Raw genomic sequence first — 25,000 nt, 5'->3', positions numbered from 1 at the left:
GGGAAGATTAAGGGTAAGAAAGGACAGGATGTGAAAGACGGGGAACAGGGAAGGAAAAGATGGAAGCGTCAGATGTACAGCGGATTTAAACAGAGAGACTCACGTGTGGCTCGCAGTGCTCCAGCGTGCGCAGATCCGGTAACCTCCTGGGAGTAAACTGCAGGTTGGACAGGATGCGCCGCACCACCTGAGCGATGTGGGCGGAGTCTCTAGTGGAGGAGAAGTTAAAGAGCAGCGTTCCGTGTCTGAGTGTGTGAAACGGAGACGACGAGATGAGGAAGGCTTTCCTCTCGCTGCTCAGCACGTAGGAGGCCGTGATGAGGAAGAGGACGGCCAGGCCGAAGACGAAGCTGTAGATTTTGGGGCGTCTGAGGCAGGAGAGTGGACCGAGTGTGTGTGCTGTTCCTCTGTGGACCTCCAGGAGAGACCACACACTCACAGAGTCCATCTGAAACACACCGCCGCATGTTCACAACCCAACACTGTGTACCTGTAGTACCTCCTGCAGAGTTCTGTGTGTGTGTGTGTGTGTGTGTGTGTGTACCTGTAGTACCTCCTGCAGAGTTCTGTGTGTGTGTGTGTGTGTGTGTGTGTGTGTGTGTACCTGCAGTGGTAGCATCCTCTTGCGATGATCCTCCGTGCTGAGGAGACTGTAGCTGTGGTGTGTGTGAGCCATGACGGCCGCTCTCCGGCTCACACACACACACACAGGCGAGAGAGGAAGAGGAGGGGAAGGAGGAAGACGAGCTGATATAAATCTGCTGCCTTTTCCATCAGGAACGATGACAGACGCTCTGAGCACCGGCTCTCATACATCATCTCATCTCAGGAACAACAGGACGTCCTGCAACCATAAAACACTTCATAAACACATGAAAGTACACACACACACACACACACACACACACACACACACACACACACTGATTCTCCCCAAACGGAGCTACAATCTCCAAATCTCCGCCCGGGTGCTAATACGCATATTCCACCTTTAACCTTCCCTTTAATGGACCCTTTAAAGTCAACACGGCACTACCTGTGGGTCAGGGTGTGCTCTGTGTCCGTCTGCAGTTATTATACCATGCACGATTCTCCACTGAAGATCTCCAGACCTTTTCTCAGCGTGAGGCGTGTACAAGCTTCTCCAGGAACCTTCGGGGGAAGCGCCTGATCCGAAGCTCTCCTCTGATTTAGATTCCTTAAGTCCTTCCAGAGAGTCCATACATGGACCGTTAACACATATTACATACGGTGTCTTTTATCCCCCGTCACTAGACACCTCAAGTCCGGGAATCCTGAAGGTGAGCAAAGCCCGCTCCTTTTCTCGAAACGCACCTGCGGCCGGCGCAGCTCTCAGCTCTGGGAACGAACGCGACGTCCGTATCTTCCTCGGGTGTTTCCGGACCGAATCCATGGCTAAACGTTCAGCGAGGTCGCTCAGCAGTCTCTGTGTCTGGTGACACGACCCCACACCCAGCTTAGCAGAAGGTCTCTCAGCGGACGTCCATCCTTCTGTCCTCGTTAAACGTCCGAGTTTTCGAACTCCTGCGTCCTTCGAGGCGTTCCTCACAGATGCGGGCTTCTTCTGAATATCTCCGGGTCAGCACGGGTTCTTCTCTGAGCCAAGGACCTCGCACGTCCGAGGTTTCTTCAGACACGGGATTCTCCAGGCTTTCAACACCGAGTGATTAAAAACATGTCAGCACAGACAGACCGACACTCCGAGTGTCGATCACGCCCCGTCCTTCCTGCTCTCCTCGGGAGGGCACGAGCTACCCCAGACCAGCTCATATCCTCTCTAAAGGAGTCTTTTTGCTGTCTGAAGTCTGCTTTTAACGTCCACTTGTCCTCATCCTCCTTCCTGTCTCAGACGTTTTTGGATATATTCCACCACTTCTTCCTGGGGTTCTGAAACACTCATTTTTATCATGTCATAAAGACGGAGCCACCAGGTTCTTACAGACCATAACTCTTCCCCTGGATGAAAGCCATTTCCAGCGAGACAACCCAGCAGACACTTTTTCCACCAGGCCCTCGCAATTCTTCTAAACACTTAAACCCAGATCTTCCCCACTGTCGTCTACCTGCGAGTGTCGGTCTACTGTGATCTAAACCACACCGTCTCTTTTAGCCCAGTTCGCCTCGCCACACGAGGCTCTCTCATGGCTATCCAAAATACCGTTTAAAACCTGAACATCTGTATCGTTCCGTAATGTCATCAGCTCAGCTCAGACGTTTACGCAATCATTCGAACCTGGAGCTGTAATGTTAACGCAAGCCCAGTATCCGCTCTATCGCTTTACAGACGGAAGGTTCAGTACCCGAACCGTACAGCTGAGCTGAAAGTGTGCAGCCCCGTCTTCTGTCTTCTGTTCAGACTCTTTTATCTCCAAACCCCAAACGCCTCCAGGACTCTAAAAAGAACCTGACGGTCAACTCGATCGAAGGCTTTTTCCTGGTCTAATGATATTAATACTCATAAGTTCTTTTCACCAAGGAGGAGTTCTTTCTCAAGCCGCTCGGGGGTCCGCTTAGAGCGCGAAGCCGAGTGAGACGTGTACTGCCTTCCCACCAGAGACTAATACTCTCATATCTACTTACTTACTTACTTACTTATTTATTTATTTATTTATTTATTTATAACTTCCCGAAAATGCTTAGAAGTTCCACAGAACTTTTCACCTTGCAGGAACTTTACATCAAAGTGCCGATAGGAACCTCTAGGTGCAGTCCACCGTAATAAGCCTGTGATCAGAACACGGTGTCTTCTAGTCTGATGAGTCTAATCTTACCCGTGCTGCTGAAATCCTTCCCTCGCTCACCTTTACCCGTGCGTATCGGATCACTTCCTCCACGTGCGTCCGTTAGAGTCGACGTTTCAGTAGAACCGCGGGTAAAAATGCGCTCCCTCTCCTCCTCGTTTCTCTCAAGAGACGAATCAAGTGTGCAATTCTACGTCCCCATGCTGCTGCTGTCCTACAAACACTTTCAGTATGTTCAAAATATTTATCCTGTCAAACCCCTCCGCTAGGCGCGTGGATCCCGACGGAAAGGAAAGCACTTACTTGCGTATGAAGATAAACATCGACGCCGAGAGACTCAGACCAGCAAAGAGCAACAAAGAACACCGGAGAACAGGAGAGCTTCCCTTTAAGTAGCGATCAGACTGTAAAGACACGCCCCTTTATCTACAACTCCTCCCCTTTCTAGTACTATGTAACAGTCAGTTCCAGCATCGCACCTTAAATTCAGTTCATCCAAATAGAATAAAATACTTGTGTACTTCTTGGGAATCTGACTAACAGGATCGCTCCAGTGGAACTCCTAGAATGTTCTGAAGTGGTATGAGAACATATATATATATATGTGTGTGTGTGTGTGTGTGTGTGTGAAGTGATGAGTCAGTAGATGTTTAGTGATATGTCTCAGACGTGCAATCAGATGAGCCGAGTTACATCCTGCGTATTTGCTCACTCGGGAAATTAATGCGTGTCAAAGCTCGACCACAGAAGTTCACCAACCTCACAGTATCCACTTAATAACTCGAGTCCTTTCTGTAGCGTAATAAACGATCGTGAATCTCCATGTCACACACTTTAAAAGTTTAAAAGTTTAAAGCTTTTGGACAGGATGACGGGTGTAAATCGTTATTATTTTCTCTTCTGGGAAACATGTAAATATCTAATGTAGCCTCCTGAAGGGTGGTGCTAAATGCTAAGAATTTACACCCATCGTCCTGCTTAAAAGTTTACACCCCCCTTGGATCTTGATGGATCGTGTTGCCTTCCTGAGCGTCAGTGAGCGTTTGCAGCTTGTGTAATAGTCGTGTACGAGTCCCTCGGTCGTCCTCGGCGTGAAAACACTCACCTGAACATCATATAGGCGCTGTTGGAAAGATCTCAGATATGTAGAAGATGCCGGAAAAGTAAAGAACGTGCAGGACCCGGAGGATTTTTCCTGAAGAACAGTGGGCGGTTTAACTGCTCGGGACGAACGAGGGACTCGTGAAGAACTCTCGCAGAACGTAAACACGTCACGTCGTGGATCGTCCAGTTGTTCTCCCCTGTATCTACAACCCCTCCCTTTTCTAATACTATGTATTTTATCGACGGGACACCTTTATCGGTAAGGATAGAGTAAATATTCGGTATAACGCTGGTTAAATGTAAACAGACATTATCGTAAACAGTCTATCACATGCCTCGATAAAGGAGTGCACTACGAGTGACAAGCAAGCAGCCAATAACAAGTCACGTATCTGTGGGGTTCGGTTGCGTCATCGCCACGTGACACCAGAACACACGCGGAAATGAGTTTCATCTGACCAACGTCAGAACACCACGGTGTGTAAGTTTTGCAAACAAAAAAACAAAAAAAAACGTCCTGCCGAAGTACGGAGAAACAAGCTGCGAGAGACTTGCAGCGCGCACGGATCGCTCCAGTAGAAACAATTCTCCAGAATGTTCTGCAGTCGTTTACGAGACTTTGAAAGACAAGAATTCAGAGGCCTTCTGGGAAATCGGAATGAGCGTGTGTGTGTGTGTGTGTGTGTGTGTGTGAAGGGATGAGTCAGTAGATAGTGTTGTGATATAATGTCACACTTTTGCAATCAGATGAGCCGAGTTACATCCTGCGTATTCACTGACTCGGGAAATTAGTCTGTGTCAAAATCGTGTGTGTAAAATTAGGTAATATATAGTTATAAATATATAATTATATTATACACGCACACACACACACACACACACACACGCACGCACGCACACACACACACACACATACAGAGAGAGAGAGAGAGAAAGAGGAATGTACTGAGAACCGCTGAGAAAACATTCAGAATTTTCATCATGAACAGATTACATTCACACTCATAATAACAACAAACATTAATGACATTTATACCCTAAATACCCCTGTAGAACACCTGTTCTGCCCTAAATACCCCTGTAGAACACCTGTTCTGCCCTAAATACCCCTGTAGAACACCTGTTCTGCCCTAAATACCCCTGTAGAACACCTGTTCTGCCCTAAATACCCCTGTAGAACACCTGTTCTGCCCTAAATACCCCTGTAGAACACCTGTTCTGCCCTAAATACCCCTGTAGAACACCTGTTCTACCCTAAATACCCCTGCAGAACACCTGTTCTGTCCTGAATGCCCCTGTAGAACACCTGTTCTGCCCTAAATACCCCTGTAGAACACCTGTTCTGCCCTAAATACCCCTGTAGAACACCTGTTCTGCCCTAAATACCCCTGTAGAACACCTGTTCTGCCCTAAATACCCCTGTAGAACACCTGTTCTGCTCTAAATGCCCCTGTAGAACACCTGTTCTGCCCTAAATACCCCTGTAGAACACCTGTTCTGCTCTAAATGCCCCTGTATAAGACCTGTTCTGCCCTAAATACCCCTGTAGAACACCTGTTCTGCTCTAAATGCCCCGGTATAAGACCTGTTCTGCTCTAAATGCCCCGGTATAACACCTGTTCTGCTCTAAATGCCCCTGTAGAACACCTGTTCTGCCCTAAATGCCCCTGTAGAACACCTGTTCTGCTCTAAATGCCCCTGTAGAACACCTGTTCTGCTCTAAATGCCCCTGTAGAACACCTGTTCTGCTCTAAATGCCCCGGTATAAGACCTGTTCTGCTCTAAATGCCCCTGTATAACACCTGTTCTGCTCTAAATGCCCCTGTATAACACCTGTTCTGCTCTAAATGCCCCGGTATAAGACCTGTTCTGCTCTAAATGCCCCTGTAGAACACCTGTTCTGCTCTAAATGCCCCTGTATAAGACCTGTTCTGCTCTAAATGCCCCTGTAGAACACCTGTTCTGCTCTAAATGCCCCTGTAGAACACCTGTTCTGCTCTAAATGCCCCTGTATAAGACCTGTTCTGCTCTAAATGCCCCTGTAGAACACCTGTTCTGCTCTAAATACCCCTGTAGAACACCTGTTCTGCTCTAAATGCCCCTGTATAAGACCAGTTCTGCTCTAAATGCCCCTGTATAAGACCTGTTCTGCTCTAAATGCCCCTGTAGAACACCTGTTCTGCTCTAAATGCCCCTGTATAAGACCTGTTCTGCTCTAAATGCCCCTGTATAAGACCTGTTCTGCTCTAAATGCCCTGGTATAACACCTGTTCTGCCCTAAATGCCCCTGTAGAACACCTGTTCTGCTCTAAATGCCCCTGTAGAACACCTGTTCTGCTCTAAATGCCCCGGTATAAGACCTGTTCTGCTCTAAATGCCCCGGTATAAGACCTGTTCTGCCCTAAATGCCCCTGTAGAACACCTGTTCTGCTCTAAATGCCCCTGTAGAACACCTGTTCTGCTCTAAATGCCCCTGTATAACACCTGTTCTGCTCTAAATGCCCCTGTAGAACACCTGTTCTGCTCTAAATGCCCCTGTATAACACCTGTTCTGCTCTAAATGCCCCTGTAGAACACCTGTTCTGCTCTAAATGCCCCGGTATAACACCTGTTCTGCTCTAAATGCCCCTGTAGAACACCTGTTCTGCCCTAAATGCCCCGGTATAACACCTGTTCTGCTCTAAATGCCCCTGTATAAGACCTGTTCTGCTCTAAATGCCCCTGTAGAACACCTGTTCTGCTCTAAATGCCCCTGTATAACACCTGTTCTGCTCTAAATGCCCCGGTATAAGACCTGTTCTGCTCTAAATGCCCCTGTATAACACCTGTTCTGCTCTAAATGCCCCTGTAGAACACCTGTTCTGCTCTAAATGCCCCTGTATAAGACCTGTTCTGCTCTAAATGCCCCTGTAGAACACCTGTTCTGCTCTAAATGCCCCTGTAGAACACCTGTTCTGCTCTAAATGCCCCTGTATAAGACCTGTTCTGCTCTAAATGCCCCTGTAGAACACCTGTTCTGCTCTAAATGCCCCTGTATAAGACCTGTTCTGCTCTAAATACCCCTGTATAAGACCTGTTCTGCTCTAAATGCCCTGGTATAACACCTGTTCTGCCCTAAATGCCCCTGTAGAACACCTGTTCTGCTCTAAATGCCCCTGTAGAACACCTGTTCTGCTCTAAATGCCCCGGTATAAGACCTGTTCTGCTCTAAATGCCCCGGTATAACACCTGTTCTGCCCTAAATGCCCCTGTAGAACACCTGTTCTGCCCTAAATGCCCCTGTATAACACCTGTTCTGCTCTAAATGCCCCTGTAGAACACCTGTTCTGCTCTAAATGCCCCGGTATAACACCTGTTCTGCTCTAAATGCCCCTGTATAACACCTGTTCTGCCCTAAATGCCCCGGTATAAGACCTGTTCTGCCCTAAATGCCCCTGTATAACACCTGTTCTGCTCTAAATGCCCCGGTATAAGACCTGTTCTGCCCTAAATGCCCCGGTATAAGACCTGTTCTGCTCTAAATGCCCCGGTATAAGACCTGTTCTGCTCTAAATGCCCCGGTATAAGACCTGTTCTGCCCTAAATGCCCCGGTATAACACCTGTTCTGCCCTAAATGCCCCGGTATAAGACCTGTTCTGCTCTAAATACCCCTGTAGAACACCTGTTCTGCTCTAAATACCCCTGTAGAACACCTGTTCTGCTCTAAATGCCCCTGTATAAGACCTGTTCTGCTCTAAATGCCCCTGTATAAGACCTGTTCTGCTCTAAATGCCCCGGTATAAGACCTGTTCTGCTCTAAATGCCCCTGTAGAACACCTGTTCTGCTCTAAATGCCCCTGTAGAACACCTGTTCTGCTCTAAATGCCCCTGTAGAACACCTGTTCTGCCCTAAATGCCCCGGTATAAGACCTGTTCTGCTCTAAATGCCCCTGTATAAGACCTGTTCTGCTCTAAATGCCCCGGTATAACACCTGTTCTGCCCTAAATGCCCCTGTATAACACCTGTTCTGCCCTAAATGCCCCGGTATAAGACCTGTTCTGCCCTAAATGCCCCGGTATAAGACCTGTTCTGCTCTAAATGCCCCTGTATAACACCTGTTCTGCCCTAAATGCCCCGGTATAAGACCTGTTCTGCTCTAAAAATCTGAGACTTGTTCTGTACTTTTCTGGAAGAAAATGTTTCAGAACAACCCCTGAGGATAAATGTGGATTGTAATGATCTACGGGACTGAGATTTCCTCAGCTGCTGAAACAGAAAAACAAACACAGAAGTGTTGTTACGTGACGCAGCAGCAGCCTCCCTGTGAGGAGAAATGTCTCATACAGCTTACAGCGTAACTTTCCTCAGAATGAAACTTGGCGCTCTCTCGTCATGATTTACCCGAATGTGAAACAGGTGTAGTTATGAAGCGCGACTGAACATTTCTGCATCATCTGGCCATGTTTTTTTCTTCTCCGGTAGAAAGAGCTGTAGTGTTTTATCCTGAAGCCCACTCAGATGTGTGTTTAGTCTGGGTGTGTGCTTCGGCCTTTCAGTTTTGTTTTTGCAAAAAGAAATTAGACCTCTGGAATCCCCCTGATATCCCGTTTCTGTATCAAATTAGATGACGAAGACTAGACAGACACAGAGGCCACGCCTCCTTTACTTAGACTGTGACAAAGAGGCCACACCTCCTTTACTTAGACTGTGACAAAGAGGCCACGCCTCCTTTACTTAGACTGTGACACAGAGGCTCCACCTCCTTTACATAAACTGTGACACAGAGGCCACACCTCCTTTACACAGACTGCGACACAGAGGCCACACCTCCTTTACATAAACTGTGACACAGAGGCCACACCTCCTTTACACAGACTGCAACACAGAGGCCCCACCTCCTTTACATAAACTGTGACACAGAGGCCACACCTCCTTTACATAAACTGTGACACAGAGGCCCCACCTCCTTTACATAAACTGTGACACAGAGGCCACACCTCCTTTACATAAACTGTGACAGAGGCCATGCCTTCTACACTCAGACTACAACACAGAGGCCACTCCTCCTTCACTCAGACTGTGATAGAGACCACACCTCCTTCACTCAGACTGTGATAGAGACCACTCCTCCTTCACTCAGACTGTGATAGAGACCACACCTCCTTCAATCAGACTGTGATAGAGACCACACCTCCTTCACTCAGACTGTGATAGAGACCACTCCTCCTTCACTCAGACTGTGATAGAGACCACACCTCCTTCACTCAGACTGTGATAGAGACCACACCTCCTTCACTCAGACTGTGATAGAGACCACTCCTCCTTCACTCAGACTGTGATAGAGACCACACCTCCTTCACTCAGACTGTGATAGAGACCACTCCTCCTTCACTCAGACTGTGATAGAGACCACACCTCCTTCACTCAGACTGTGATAGAGACCACACCTCCTTCACTCAGACTGTGATAGAGACCACTCCTCCTTCACTCAGACTGTGATAGAGACCACACCTCCTTCACTCAGACTGTGATAGAGACCACACCTCCTTCACTCAGACTGTGATAGAGACCACACCTCCTTCACTCAGACTGTGATAGAGACCACACCTCCTTCACTCAGACTGTGATAGAGACCACTCCTCCTTCACTCAGACTGTGATAGAGACCACACCTCCTTCACTCAGACTGTGATAGAGACCACACCTCCTTCACTCAGACTGTGATAGAGACCACTCCTCCTTCACTCAGACTGTGATAGAGACCACTCCTCCTTCACTCAGACTGTGATAGAGACCACTCCTCCTTCACTCAGACTGTGATAGAGACCACACCTCCTTCACTCAGACTATGACAGATGCTGTTAAATGCTGTAATGTACACAGAGCATCTAGTTTTAATTTCCATGAAAATGAGTTCATCAATCTGAGGGACACTGAGATGAATGCGTACTGTTCAGTGTAGTTTTATGGCTTAATGAAAACCGCATAAAGTCCTTCGTCTTCTTCTTCCTGATGTAAACGAGTCTAATTAAAGCTCAAACTGTGGTATGACGCAATCAGAATTTTTCCCACAGCAAAACGTTGTCCTTGTTTCTCGTTGCAGAGCAGCGCACACATCTTCGGTTGCTCCACAAACCTGCTGGTCTTGTAACTGAGCTCAGATGTGGATCCTCGGCGGACGGCGTTTTTATTTGTTGGCTGTGTGAGCAGCGCTCCAGACACTCTCGGGGACGTGGGGACTGTCTGTCCTACTTCCACGCTCCTCTGGTGCTCCGAACGCACTCAATTAATGGAAAGACGTGTCAGGGTTTTTTGTATGTGTGTGTCTTTTTGTTCCTTTATGAAACTCACATAGAGAATCCTTCAGCAGGACAAAAGGACACAAAGGAGCCACTGTGCTCGAATGAAACACAGCCGTACAGTCCAGGTTCATTAATCACCATCGGCTCAGGCGTGCTAATGAGTCACACTATTGAGCTCCGCTGAACTCTGAGATTAGACTTTGTTTTTATTGTGGTTTAAAGAGTTGAGCTAAGACCTAGCGCTTTATGCTAACCATTCAATATGCAATGGGGTGTCTAGCTGCACTAATGAAATTAGCTGGAATGTGATTATTGTGTTTGGGAAAACCTGAGTGTCTCTGAGGCCTAAAACTCTCTATTAGGCAAAAAATAATACACATGATGGGTTCTGACCAATCAGAATCCGGAATTCAACAGCGCCGTGTTATAAAACTAAATCCGGTCTGTGTTTTAAATTAAAAGGTGTATCAATTTTGAGATTAAAATGAGCTGTACCGTGTGAGCAGTGTAAGTATTGTGCATTGTGGTGACAGACTGTTGCTCAGTGTGTTCCTCTGAGAGAAAGGTAGATTAATCCATTTCACACAGTGAGACGCTCAAACACGAGGTGACACCCTGAGAAACTGCTCACCGCGCGAAACAGCTTATCGTTAAAGCTTTATTTGAATTATTTCTGCACACAGTCATTCTGTGTGAGACCTGTGCAAATAATACTGCCATGTAAAATATGCTAAAGTATGCAGATTCAAACCTTAGAAACTGCCCAAGCACCTTTTATCTCTGTGATCCGCAATCCAAGGCAGGAAATATGTTTAAAATAGTCAGCGATCAATATCATACAAATTTAGAGCTGTTTAAATCTAAACTAAATGCAGTGGCCACACCTTCTACACTGGAATAGACACAGAGGCCACACCTCCTTCACTGGAATAGACACAGAGGCCACACCTTCTACACTGGAATAGACACAGAGGCCACACCTCCTTCACTGGAATAGACACAGAGGCCACACCTTCTACACTGGAATAGGCACAGAAGACACACCTCCTTCACTGTAATAGACACAGAGTCCACACCTCCTTCACTGTAATAGACACAGAGGCCACACCTCCTTTACTGGAATAGACACAGAGGCCACACCTCCTTCACTGGAATAGACACAGAGGCCACACCTCCTTCACTGTAATAGACACAGAGGCCACACCTCCTTCACTGTAATAGACACAGAGGCCACACCTTCTACACTGGAATAGACACAGAGGCCACACCTCCTTCACTGGAAAATTGTCCGCTGTATACTGTCCTCTACTCTCTCTCTCTCGCTCTCTCTCTCTCTCTCTCTCTCTCTCTATATATATATATATATATATATATATATTTTTTTTTTTTTTTTTTTTTTTTCCTCCTTCACCCTCTCTCTCTCTCTCTCTCTCTCTCTCTCTATATATATATATATATATATAATTTTTTTTTCTCCTTCACTCTCTCTCTCTCTCTCTCTCTCTCTCTCTCTATATATATATATATATATATATATATATATAAATTTTTTTTCTCCTTCACCCTCTCTCTCTCTCTCTCTCTCTCTCTCTCTCTTTGTAACTTGAAGCTTGTTAGCTCATGATTGTTAGCATGCCTCCTGAACGTGCCTCATTAAAGTAACAAGGTTACACTGAGATAAACACACACATGCAGTAAGCCTGAACAGTGCACACACACACAAACACACACACACAGACGCGCGCGTCTTTAGTGTTCGCCGTACTCAGTGACACACTTCCCAAATCCAAAACTAACACCTAAAAGCTTTTAGAAAGACAAACACACCTACATACACTAAACCCTCATTAACTCGGACTGCAGTGTGCCATGGAAAGGGAACTGCACCTGATAAATGGCGGCCTCAGTCTGCGCTATGCCTACATTTATAAATATAAACAGGACATGTTTGCATAAACAGTGTTTATAGATTGGGGATTTCATGCGTCAACTTTACCACAGAAAAAAAATGTATGAGCGCACTTTTGTCTGTATTTACCTCCACTTATTTAATTTTATAGGTAGTGGCGTGATGTCTCCATCAGATACGCAGCACGTAAATAGGACCTGTAAACAGGGACAGCTCCAGAGACCACTCTCAGTAACGTGTGAGTGTATTGGACATGTTTAGTGGTGTAGACTGTACGTCTGGTGGAAACGGGGATTTACTTATTCATTCATTCATTCTTTCATTTTCAGACACCACTTTATCCTTGTCATGGATGTTGTGTTCATCATCTGTGGGATTGGTTAGAATTTCTTTGGGTGTCAGCAGGATTCGTAAGAATTCTTTCAGGAGTGGGTGGGATTAGTGAGAATTTCATCATGAGCGGGTGAGATTAGTGAGAATTCCTTCAGGGGTGAGCGGGATTGGTGAGAATTCCTTCAGGATTGGAAGAGATTGGTGAGAATTCCTTCAGAAGTGGTTGAGATTGGTGAGAATTCCTTCAGGATTGGATGAGATTGGTGAGAATTCTTTCAGGAGCGAGCAGGATTGGTGAGAATTCCTTCAGAAGTGGGTGAGATTGGTGAGAATTCCTTCAGAAGTGGTTGAGATTGGTGAGAATTCCTTCAGGATTGGATGAGATTGGTGAGAATTCCTTCAGAAGTGGTTGAGATTGGTGAGAATTCCTTCAGGAGCGTGTGAGATTGGTGAGAATTCCTTCAGAAGTGGTTGAGATTGGTGAGAATTCCTTCAGGATTGGAAGAGATTGGTGAGAATTCCTTCAGAAATTGTTGAGATTGGTGAGAATTCCTTCAGAAGTGGTTGAGATTGGTGAGAATTCCTTCAGGAGCGTGTGAGATTGGTGAGAATTCCTTCAGAAGTGGGTGAGATTGGTGAGAATTCCTTCAGGAGCGTGTGAGATTGGTGAGAATTCCTTCAGAAGTGGGTGAGATTGGTGAGAATTCCTTCAGGAGCGTGTGAGATTGGTGAGAATTCCTTCAGAAGTGGGTGAGATTGGTGAGAATTCCTTCAGGATTGGATGAGATTGGTGAGAATTCTTTCAGGAGCGAGCGGGATTGGTGAGAATTCCTTCAGGAGCGGGTGAGATTGGTGAGAATTCCTTCAGGAGCGGGTGAGATTGGTGAGAATTCTTTCAGGAGCGTGTGAGATTGGTGAGAATTCCTTCAGGAGTGGGAATAGTGAGAATTCCTTCAGGAGATGTGCAGCTGACGGTGAAATCGGCTTCCAGTCTGAAATATTTCCAGACTAACAAAGTACCTTTAGTCTGCTCTCTGTACCATCTGCCTCATTTTTCTATTTATAGTGTTGGTTGAAAATATGTCATCTCCCAAAACACTCTCCCCATGTGATGTGGAGAAACTGCAGTGGATCAGTAATATGGACGGTGATAGAGATTCCATCTGAATATCGATCTGCATTCTACTCTCAACATGTCACATTTTTACACCGGGTATATTTTCAGCATTGGTGTATATATATATATATATATATATATATATATATATATATATATATATATATATATATATATATATATATATAAATATATATATATATATATTGCAGTTCACTGTGTACGAAGCTGTTTTGAACGTTTTGCCCCACACCCTGATCTACTTCTACATGAAGTTCTTCGGGCTTTCTCGTCAGTAAGTGCTTATGATGGTGTGATAAAAGGTAGCTGGTGAATAATTAAACAGAGGAAGTGTGGAAGCTCCCACGCTCCATCCTAAACTCCTGGAAGGAGGATTAAACGATCTTCTGCAGAGAAGCGGTCTGACAGCAGCGAGATGTCATCTCTGATATTTATGAACCTGAAGCGTACTGCAGCACATGAAAGGTTTATTTCCAGGCAGAAAAGATTTACATGAACTTTTCCTGACACTTTGTAGGTGTACGATTACCGGCAGTATCGCTCTCGCAATGTATCCCCTCCATCCTAGCGAAGAAAAAGACGTGTGTAATCTACCTACTTTCCTACCAGCACGACGCGAGCTATGTTTCCATCTTCCAAGTTCTTTTTCTTTTAAAGAATTTAACTCGGGATCTCGCGTAAAAACTTTGCGAATAAAGCACCGTTTCCATCCCGTGTGTTCGAGACAGAACACAATCGGCACTTCCGGGGAAACTGCCGCGTCTTGCTCTCCGCCATTTTAACTTTTAATGGTAATTTATAACGAGTCTTTATTAATCACGTATACATCACAGCACAGTGAAATTCTTTTCTTCATACCCCAGCATGTCAGGAAGTCGGGGTCTGAGCGCAGGGTCGGCCGTGATACAGCGCCCCCTGGAGCAGAGAGGGTTAAGGGCCTCGCTCAAGACCCCAACAGTGGCATCCTGGCAGCGCTGGGGCTCGAACCCCCGACCTTCTGATCAGTCACCCCGAGCCTTCACGCATGTGCATGGACAAATTTATTATGTAGATGTGTTTACATCATAGTTTATACGCATGTCTTCTTATCGAATTTTTTTTTTAAATTATCCTCCTCAATTGAGCACAGGTGTTTTTTTAACGTTTTTTTAATTTGGGAGATTTTAATCGTGTCTGGTGGGTCCATCCAGCGTTTCACTTTTCCCTTTTGGAAACGTGAATGGAAACGTAGCTACTGTACACATCGTCGTTGCGTACCGGATATATATCCTGACCCATACTGACAGACATTACGGCTGAATACGAACGCAGACATATTAAACACGCTGTATATCCGTGCCACGGCCTTTATTCCGACCTTCCGCACTGACACTTTTCAACAAACCATCTTTAACAAATTCGACCGAAGATAAAAGATATTACGCCGAACCGCTGGCACTGAACCAAAGTGAATATAACGAGCAATTAATCCATGCCGACTGTTTGCTCTTCCACGCTCCGGCTCTCCGGAGCAGCGGCCCACATCGCCGTGTTTTTAATCAGACCTGAATGTCAACTGGGGTAAAAATAAACCAGGCGTCTACTGTACGTCTTGGTAGCGCGAGCGTTTGTTCTGAGAGGGCGCTTATTTCCGAGCGGCGCCTCAAAGGACGCGGAACCGAAACCTCTCGTGCGTTTTTAGCGTTTTATTAGAAACCCTGACATTTCTGACACGTCTGTAAACACTTATTTGACATTTGTATCCCACAATCCCTCTCAGGGTGAAACGTCAAGCTGAGCGGAGCCTCTCTAGGCAGATCCATGTGGTGAGGAGGTGGGGGCGGGGGGGGTGGGGGGGGGGGGGGTTCTCTTTCTCTCTTGCTACGTTAGTGGAAAGTACAAAAGAGCCGAACTATAAAGGAAATAAATAAACGTATAACAAGGTACGAGTCCCGCTTTTATCCCACAGAAGGCGTACGAGTAAATAAATGTGTGTTTTTGCTTGAAGCTACAATTCCCTCTTCTCTATCGCTCGCTGGCTCTTTTTTATTTTTTTTTTAATTAGTTAATGCGAAACGCTTCAAAACAGCCACAGAAGGTTAGAGCGTTTGATTTCAATTAAAAACACAGCCAAGGAAATTCAATTATTTCTAAAGTAAAGCAGTATGACTGGAGACAGTGGGCTTTGTAGTGTGGAAGAGAACAGACAGGAACAACACGGAAGAAAACAAAACAAAAGACGAGTCAAAGTCCTGGGTACGGAATCATCGGTGTAAAGATCTCGGTGTACTTCCTGTGGAAAGGTTCGGCTCGGTTTCGTGATAAACTCGCGGCGCAGACGGACATCGCGCGGCCGTGTGTGACCGAGCCTGTGACCATGCCCGAGACCATTCATTACAAGATGGACGGCTCTGATTCGACTAGCGTTCGACTACACGTGAGTCCGAATTTCCGACTTGGAAAAACTCCTCGTCGGCTTGGAATTCCGCCTCGGAACGCCGGGAAGGTCCACGAGTCCTGCCCGTGCCGTCGTGTCGACAGTAAAACGAACATTTCTTCACTACTGAAAAAAGCGCTTATAGCAGGGTTTCCTGGAGCTCAAATCCACAACACCGACCCTACGGTTTTGCGAAAGTAAACACATCGTAAACGTGCGACTAGCTGGACGCACGCACGTCCGCGGAGGCGTCCACGTGTAACACGGCCTGTGTCTTACAGCATGGGTGACTTTCATTCTTCGGGATTTCGACTCACGAGTTTGAACAGCGCCACCTGCGGTCGTGGAGCGCTGCGGAACCGCAGCGAGATTACTGTAAAAGCTCACGAAGGGGGTTTCGCGCTTGCGCAGCACTCGCAGACGTCGACTCCGATATTAACTCTGCTGAGGATTAAAGGTGATTTCACAGCAATGACAAGAAACCAAACACGACGGGGAGACTGGGGGCTTAAACAGTAGATTTTCCATCACACGCACACGCACACACACACACACAGTTCAGATGGAGAGAGAGAGAACAAGAAGTGAGAGAGTAATAACGTCATTGGGAGAGTCAGCGACCCAGAAGTGGAGTTCAGCAACAGCATATATGAATCTTCAGTGTTTGACAGCAGTGCTCTCTCTCTCTCACACACACACACACACACACACATATACATATATATCCCGTCCTACCTGTCCCTCACCTCACTGCATACACACTTCCCCACATGCTGATGAGAAACGTTCAGCGTTAAGACGACTGTAATATTGATATTGTTATAAATGATGTCACAATGCACTTTTGTTTTTATATAAAATGTATTTTCATTGTTTAAATACGCACATACTGATGGAAACGGCTGGTCAAAAACTGAATCATTAAAAAAATGTATTTAATATTTAATGTTTTTAATGTAAAATTCTCCTTTACAGTGTTAAATATCTGTATAGATTTTTTTAAATAAATGTAAATAGAAAAAAAAAAATTTTATTTTTTAAAAAAAGGATTTTGGACTAAATGAAGTATCACCGAACAGTTTCATTTTGTATTTTATTTAAAAAAAATTTTAAACACTATGTCTCTGGTGATCTAGCAGCTAAGCATCCCACGCTCTCGCTGCCGTGGTCCGGGTTCAGCGTCGGTCCTGAGCCCGGATCAAATAGGAGGGAAGGGTTGCGTCATCTGGCATAAAACCTGTGCTAAATCAAATATACAGACCAAAAACAACCCAAAAAAAGGTTTGAAGAACTCTACAGCATTGTTGGGGAACGCCTTCGAGCTTTAAACTGTCCCCTACGTCCAATTTCCTGACCAATGATTTGTTGGACCCTGTCCAGGGTGTCGTGCCCCATGCTCCCTGGGATAGGCTCCAGGTTCCCCGTGACCCTGAAAAGGATAAGCGGGATAGAAGTTGGATGGATGATTTGTCGGTTCGTTATATTTTTTTCCACCCAGGAATGTACACGTAGCTGAATGCACGTCTCCCACGCTTGGCTTGAGCCAGTCGACAGATATATACATATATATATATATATAGGGTTTTTTTAATCTTTTATTCATTGTTAAACTTCTTTTTGACAGCCCTAGAACTCCCACCATCCTCTTCCTCCCTCTCACCTCCCGTTTGAAGGTCTGATACTGTTGAACAAGCGCACGTGTATTATTAAAGTCGGCGTTGTTCGCTACTAGCCAGAGCGACTAATGGACGAGTGTCGTGTAGAAGTTGGTAAGTTGATAACAACTGAAGAGAATGATGATTACGAACATCCGGGAACCTGCTAGAACCCTGAAGTGGTCCGTGTACAATAGAATAATTGAATTAATGCACCGTCGTGCTTCAGGATTCCCAGATCATCCCGCGTTTACGAGCTCTCACCTCACGTCCCTTCCCCAGCGGCGGTACAATCTTTAGCTCTTCCACCACTGCCAGGAACACACAGGAAACCCCCCACCCCCACCCCGTATCTAAAAGCCCGGGTATTAGCGTTCCTCGCCTACACTCGCCGCGTTCATTAGCAGCACAGCGAACACGAGCAGTTACTCTGAAGATAAAGCGGTCGGGGATTTGAGTGTAATGGCTGTGAGTCAGAACACAAGCGCAATCATTTCTCAGGAAACCTCGCTGATACAATGCATCATCGCTCACATGAATTAGATAAACCGAGACGTCCATCTCGTTCCTCTTTTTTTAAAGAAGGAGAAGGGAGATTTCTACAGCACAGAGGGGACACAGGAGACACGGGGGGACAATTCCCACGTCGGTTTTAAAGCAGAGCTCGGGATTTCTGTACGTGACACACTCTGTGACAGACACTTATCTGTAAACATGGACAAAAAACACGTCACAGAGCCATAAACACTCCATCTTAAAGTGAATTACTAAGGGGGTGTGGCCTGAAGTCCGAACGAAGAATTGTGCATTGATGATATACTTCATATTGGAATTGTATAGAATCGTCCAGCTGTTTTACAAAGCGATACAAATATTCATATCTGCATTCAGATTTAAACATGAAGTGGGTGTGGCCTAAACCAGAAGGCCCTTTAAATAAATAAATAAATAAATAAATAAATAATGAAGATACATGCATGGGACTGTTCATCGTACCTGCCTGCGACATTTTTATAACAAATCCAGTTGGTTCTGTTTTCCCAAATATACCTGATCACATGCTCACGTGAACGTAAAAACTGACCACACTCGGTTACATCCCTAACGCATATACACGCCAGGTGATCGTGTGATGATTTCCATTTTCCGTTTCGTTAAACGACGCTACACCGTTAGCCATACGCTTCCATTGCTTGTTAGCTACATTAGCCTCGCAATGCTAAACGAGACTTTAATAAACAAAGTAAACGTTACATTCCGAACATGTCCTGGCTGATGCACTGCATCTGGGGTGAACGGGGAAACGTGTACATTTCTTTCTTTCCTTTTTTTTTTCCCCCCTCAAAAATAATTAATGGCATCGTCACTGTACGCTACAAACCCGCGTTTCATATTCTATTCAGAAAGGATGAGCGTACCGCCCTGGCGGCAAGGAAAGGTGCGGTTTAGTCCCGTTTCTAACGCAGTACAGAATAAAATCACAACGGGGTGAAGACGTGTGAAGACGAAGGTCTGACGGTAAATAAACAGATTTACGATAGAGTTATCGTGACGGTGTCTGGAGGGTTAGAGAACCTGGAAGAAAGATGACGTGATGATAAGAGAGAAATGCTCATTTCAAAAATATTTAAAATAAGGGTTTTTTTTTCTTTTTAATGACACATCTGTGCCTTTTCAGTCGTGTTTCGCCGCAGAGCCGAAGTTAGAAAACGTTAAGATTGCAGCTGAGTCGATTCTAATAAATCAGAAGGGTTTGGGGGAAAACAGGAACAGACTTGATTATTATTTATTAATCGTATGCGTGTAAAGCTCAGAGTCTCTTTAATGGGGGCTGTTGCAGAAACCTGCTGATTTATTCACCCATGGGGCGAGTGTTATTGCATCATAAACGATAACCAATCAGGTGTCAATATGCAAATGAAGTCCATGCAGCACCAGGTTACTACCGTAGGTGAAGGCGGGGCTGGGCATGTACTGTGAGGGGAGTTTCTAATTTGCATATTCGTCCTCGGTGTCTGTTTTTATTATCGAAAGTTATCGAATGTGAGCCAAATTCGACCGGTTTTGAAAGTTCTCAACTCACAAAGCCGAGAATTTCTGTCTCTGTATCTCGGGTTGTGTCAGAAATGCTCGCCGCGAGCTGCATTATTCAGACCCCAGCTGCCGTATCAAACGCTTCTCCTGCTTGAGTTCTCCGTTCCTTCCTCGCCGCCTGAGCAACGGCGGAAATACATAAATAAATAAATAAGCAGAAGAGGGCAAAAAACAAGCGCAAACGCAAGCCGAGCTCAGCCGGAGAGATCTCATCTACCGTGTGTAAACGGATCTGTAAACATTCCGGCGGTGAAGAAGAAGAAGAAGAAGAAGAAGAAGAAGAAGACGTTCGTTTTCGTCCGATTGAGCAGAGAAGAAACGAACCGTGAGAGGAAACGGCCCGTCGCGGGCGCCTGCGTCGTTCCCACGACGACACGCTGCGTCAGCTCCGTTCATACCGAACTCACATACCGCCTCTGAGCGGAATACGAAAACGCCGCGTGTGTGATTTCCAGGAAGCAGAGCGCTCTGACGCTCAGCTCCGAAATGTTCGGCCTGTATGAAGGTCTGACCTTGACTCTTTCCAGACGCAGAACAGAAGCCGGTCGAGACCGGGAATAAAACAGGAAGAAGAAGTACGAACAGGAACTAACTTGTTTCACAACATTACTCGTAACTGTAAATGGATAAAAAAAAGTACGATGTCATTCTATGACCGTGAAATTCTAAGAACGGTTCCTTTTAGCTGATTCTTTTTTCGTGATTCGTTCCTCGTACACCGCTGCAATCTGCCGACTATTATCCTTTTACATTTGTTAAAGAACGCCTCGTACTTTTTATCCGTTTAGCGTTACATTTAACGTCGCCGCTGTCATGTTTCCTGGAAACGGCGAAGGAGCGTGAAATGAAGATGTCGGAAAACGTAACGACGTTAGAGCTTCACCCCTGACACTGGAGACTCCTTCCAGTAATGTTACATAAGCCGACGTACAAGTCAAACGTGAATCATCCGTTACCATAGAAACGATAACCTGATAAAATTGAGAGCGGCAGGTTTTCTAAACCCCCCCTCACCACACCCCCCTCCCCACACCCACACCCACACCCCCCCTCCCCCCCCTCTATACTGCTTATACAGTAAATGAAGTGATGGTAGAAGCTCTGGCAGCGTTTCCTACGGCTGGTTTGGAGCTCAGCGAAGGGAGGAACGTAAACGAATAAACATCACGGAGGCACTGAGACAGAACACAGTCTTGTGTGTCTCTTAGGACTACTGACCTTCAAGCTGCGTGTGTGTGTGTGTGTGTGTGTGTGAGTTAGACACAGGGGATATAGAAAGAGAGAGAGTAGATGTACTATGCTGAGAAATGGAGTTGTTTTGTTTCAGAGCGTGTCCAAACTGAGACAAATACCAGTCTGAGGGATAAAAAATAAAAAGAAATCACACTGCGACAAAATTCTAAACAAAGAAACTCTGTCTGAGAAGAAAAAAAGAAAAAAAAAAAACCTCACACCTCCTGCAGAGTGCTATTTAAAATCGTAGCGAGTTTGGGGTGGATTTTTATTGGCTCTGGCAACCTGGACGATGTATCGCACGTCGAGACGACGCTGCGTCGTAGCGTATCGTATTCGCATGTCGTGCGTCGGTACAGCACCTAGTACACACGTTTACGCATACGCCCAGTGTCCACTTTATTAGGAACCCCCCCGTACACCTGCTCATTTATGCGGTTACGCACTCAGCCAATCACGTGGCGGTAGCACAGTGCGTAAAATCATGTCAAGAGCTTCAGTGGTTGTCGGTGCCAGACGGGTTGGGTTCGAGTATTTCAGAAAGTGCTGATCTCCTGGGGTTTTCACACACAACAGTGTCTGGAAAAGATGTGTACAGTGGTATTCTTTATCTGAGATTGCTGTCCTGTGCTTTAAGGATGCACTGACCTGATACACCTGAATACACTGTGTATTACGGCAGTATCGGTGACTTATTCGTCTTTTATAAGCTCTTGAAGGGATCAAATGCAGCTCACTTGATGCTAAAATCCACCCGTATAGCACGCTGGTAATTATACACTAATAAGAGGTGAACTCAGATTAACCCACGCGCAATGATTTATATCGCAGGGTCTTAACGAAGCCCTGACCGTACCAATAATAACGCATTTATTATTCACTCTCACACAGCAGAGCCTCCGTGATGAACCAGTACTGGGGAATAAAGCCTCGAAACTGTTTAAAGGAATCCTGAAAGTCAGCGCCCACACTTCCTGCATCATTACACACACACACACACACACACACACACACACACACACACACACACACTATTGAGATGGAGAGAGCGAGGGAGTGAGAGGGTAATAAAGCTGATCATTAGGAGGGTCGGTGATCCAGAAGCATAGTTCAGCGACAGCATCTGTGAATTTTCCACCAGTCTGTCCCTCACACACACACACACACACACACACACACACACACACACACACACACACACACACACACATACTGTTCTGTCTGTCCTTCATACTATATATTCAATAAATCTTCTTCTAACTAGTCTAACACAAATTAAATAACGCACTAATCAGTGAGGCTTTGTATTATCCAATCGCAGATTAGCGGTGCATACGGAAGCGTTCAGGGATAGGATCGTTCCGAGGAAACGTTCCAGGATAGGATCGGCCTGAGGAACCGTTCCAGGTTAGGATCGCTCTGGGGAACCGTTCAGGGATAGGATCGCTCTGGGGAACCGTTCGAGGATAGGATCGCTCTGGGGAACCGTTCAGGGATAGGATCGCTCTGGGGAACCGTTCAGGGATAGGATCGCTTTGAGGAACCGTTCAGGGATAGGATCGCTCTGGGGAACCGTTCAGGGATAGGATCGCTCTGGGGAACCGTTCAGGGATAGGATCGCTCTGGAGAACCGTTCAGGGATAGGATCGCTCTGGAGAACCGTTCAGGGATAGGATCGCTCTGGGGAACCGTTCAGGGATAGGATCGCTCTGGGGAACCGTTCAGGGATAGGATCGCTCTGGGGAACCGTTCAGGGATAGGATCGCTCTGGGGAACCGTTCCAGGATAGGATCGCTCTGGGGAACCGTTCAGGGATAGGATCGCTCTGGAGAACCGTTCCGGGATAGGATCGCTCTGGGGAACCGTTCCAGGTTAGGCTCGCTCTGGGGAACCGTTCGAGGATAGGATCGCTTTGAGGAACCGTTCCGGGATAGGATCGCTCTGGGGAACCGTTCGGGGATAGGATCGCTCTGGGGAACCGTTCAGGGATAGGATCGCTCTGGGGAACCGTTCAGGGATAGGATCGCTCTGGGGAACCGTTCCAGGATAGGATCGCTCTGGAGAACCGTTCAGGGATAGGATCGCTTTGAGGAACCGTTCAGGGATAGGATCGCTCTGGGGAACCGTTCCAGGATAGGATCGCTCTGGAGAACCGTTCAGGGATAGGATCGCTCTGGGGAACCGTTCAGGGATAGGATCGCTCTGGGGAACCGTTCAGGGATAGGATCGCTCTGGGGAACCGTTCAGGGACAGGATCGCTTTGAGGAACCGTTCAGGGATAGGATCGCTCTGGGGAACCGTTCAGGGATAGGATCGCTCTGGGGAACCGTTCAGGGATAGGATCGCTCTGGGGAACCGTTCGGGGATAGGATCGCTTTGAGGAACCGTTCGGGGATAGGATCGCTCTGGGGAACCGTTCGGGGATAGGATCGCTCTGGGGAACCGTTCGGGGATAGGATCGCTTTGAGGAACCGTTCGGGGATAGGATCGCTTTGAGGAACCGTTCGGGGATAGGATCGCTCTGGGGAACCGTTCAGGGATAGGATCGCTCTGGGGAACCGTTCCAGGTTAGGCTCGCTCTGGGGAACCGTTCAGGGATAGGATCGCTCTGGGGAACCGTTCAGGGATAGGATCGCTCTGGAGAACCGTTCGGGGATAGGATCGCTCTGGAGAACCGTTCTGGGATAGGATCGCTCTGGGGAACCGTTCAGGGATAGGATCGCTCTGGGGAACCGTTCGGGGATAGGATCGCTCTGGGGAACCGTTCGGGGATAGGATCGCTCTGGAGAACCGTTCCAGGATAGGATCGCTCTGGGGAACCGTTCGGGGATAGGATCGCTCTGGGGAACCGTTCGGGGATAGGATCGCTCTGGGGAACCGTTCCGGGATAGGATCGCTCTGGGGAACCGTTCCAGGATAGGATCGCTCTGGGGAACCGTTCGGGGATAGGATCGCTCTGGGGAACCGTTCAGGGATAGGATCGCTCTGGGGAACCGTTCAGGGATAGGATCGCTCTGGGGAACCGTTCGGGGATAGGATCGCTCTGGGGAACCGTTCAGGGATAGGATCGCTCTGGGGAACCGTTCCGGGATAGGATCGCTCTGGGGAACCGTTCCAGGATAGGATCGTTCCTATGACCCGTTCCAGAATAGGATCGCTCCGAGGACCCGTTTGAGGATCGGATCGCTTTGAGGAACCATTGTTTGGATTTGTAGCTGTACAGTGTACCTCATTTACGTAAAGTTGAGGACATCTGTTCACACGTCGATTTGACGCTCAGTAGTCTGAACACCGCAGGGTCAGACATGAACCTTCTGGTCACTAACACAAGGTCCTAACCTCTAACTCTGCTCCCGATTTACAATACTCGTTAAGACCCGATTTGTTTGTCATTTAATTAAACACAGCAGCATGAAGATTTCTGAGCTAAGGCCAGGAATGTGTTCTTCTGGCAGCTTCAGCACTCCATAAATAAACACATGAGAAGAAAAATGTGCGGGAGAAGACTTAATGTCATTTATTCTAACTGTGTGTGTGTGTGTGTGTGTGTGTGTGTGTGTGTGTGTGTGTGTGTGTGTGTGTGTGTGCGCGTGCACTGTGGATGCTAAAGAGACACTGCTAAATTATTGTTCCAGCATGCTAACACTGACTTTACTTTGCCTTTGTAAACAGCAGTGAGAGTGTTTACTGGGTTTAAGATGTTCTCTCGCGCTCTTCCATCTCTCTCTCTCTCTCTCTCTCTCCCTCTCTCTCTCTCTCTCTCTCTCTCTCTCTCTCCCTCTCTCTCTCTCTCTCTCTCTCTCCCTCTCTCCCTCTCTCTCTCTCTCTCTCCCTCTCTCTCTCTCTCTCTCTTTCTCGCTTTCTCTCTTCTTGCTTTCTCTCTCTCTCTCTTTCTCTCTCTCCCTCTCTCTCTCTCTCTCTCTCTCTCCCTCTCTCTCTCTCTCTCTCCCTCTCTCTCTCTCTCTCGCTTTCTCTCTTCTTGCTTTCTCTCTCTCCCTCTTTCTCTCTCTCCCTCTTTCTCTCTCCCTCTCTCTCTCTCGCTTTCTCTCTCTCTCACTTTCTCTCTCTCCCTCT

At 46.7% G+C, this 25,000-nt stretch overlaps 1 protein-coding gene across 4 annotated transcripts in view; it reads right to left on the bottom strand.

Annotated features, from left to right (window-relative positions):
- LOC108273603 (carbohydrate sulfotransferase 15) overlaps window positions 1-25,000 on the bottom strand; it is a 48,417-nt gene that overhangs the window by 14,485 nt on the left and 8,932 nt on the right. The window contains exons 1-3 of one of the 4 annotated variants that reach the window (XM_053685156.1): window positions 3,066-3,282; window positions 605-844; window positions 104-448 (exon numbers count right to left, since the gene is read on the bottom strand). In XM_053685156.1, coding sequence (XP_053541131.1) covers window positions 104-448; window positions 605-676 — 417 coding nt within the window. In that variant the 5' untranslated portion in view covers window positions 677-844; window positions 3,066-3,282. Of the gene's footprint in view, window positions 1-103; window positions 449-604; window positions 845-1,036; window positions 2,558-2,822; window positions 3,030-3,065; window positions 3,283-25,000 lie in introns of those variants that run through there. The other 3 variants (XM_053685157.1, XM_053685158.1, XM_053685155.1) reach the window with 3 other exon arrangements.

The sequence above is a fragment of the Ictalurus punctatus genome, chromosome 13, assembly GCF_001660625.3.
Source record: "Ictalurus punctatus breed USDA103 chromosome 13, Coco_2.0, whole genome shotgun sequence".
Classification (NCBI taxonomy): domain Eukaryota; kingdom Metazoa; phylum Chordata; class Actinopteri; order Siluriformes; family Ictaluridae; genus Ictalurus; species Ictalurus punctatus.
Note: the sequence above shows the minus strand (reverse complement) of the source record. Positions and strands in the feature narration are given on the sequence as shown.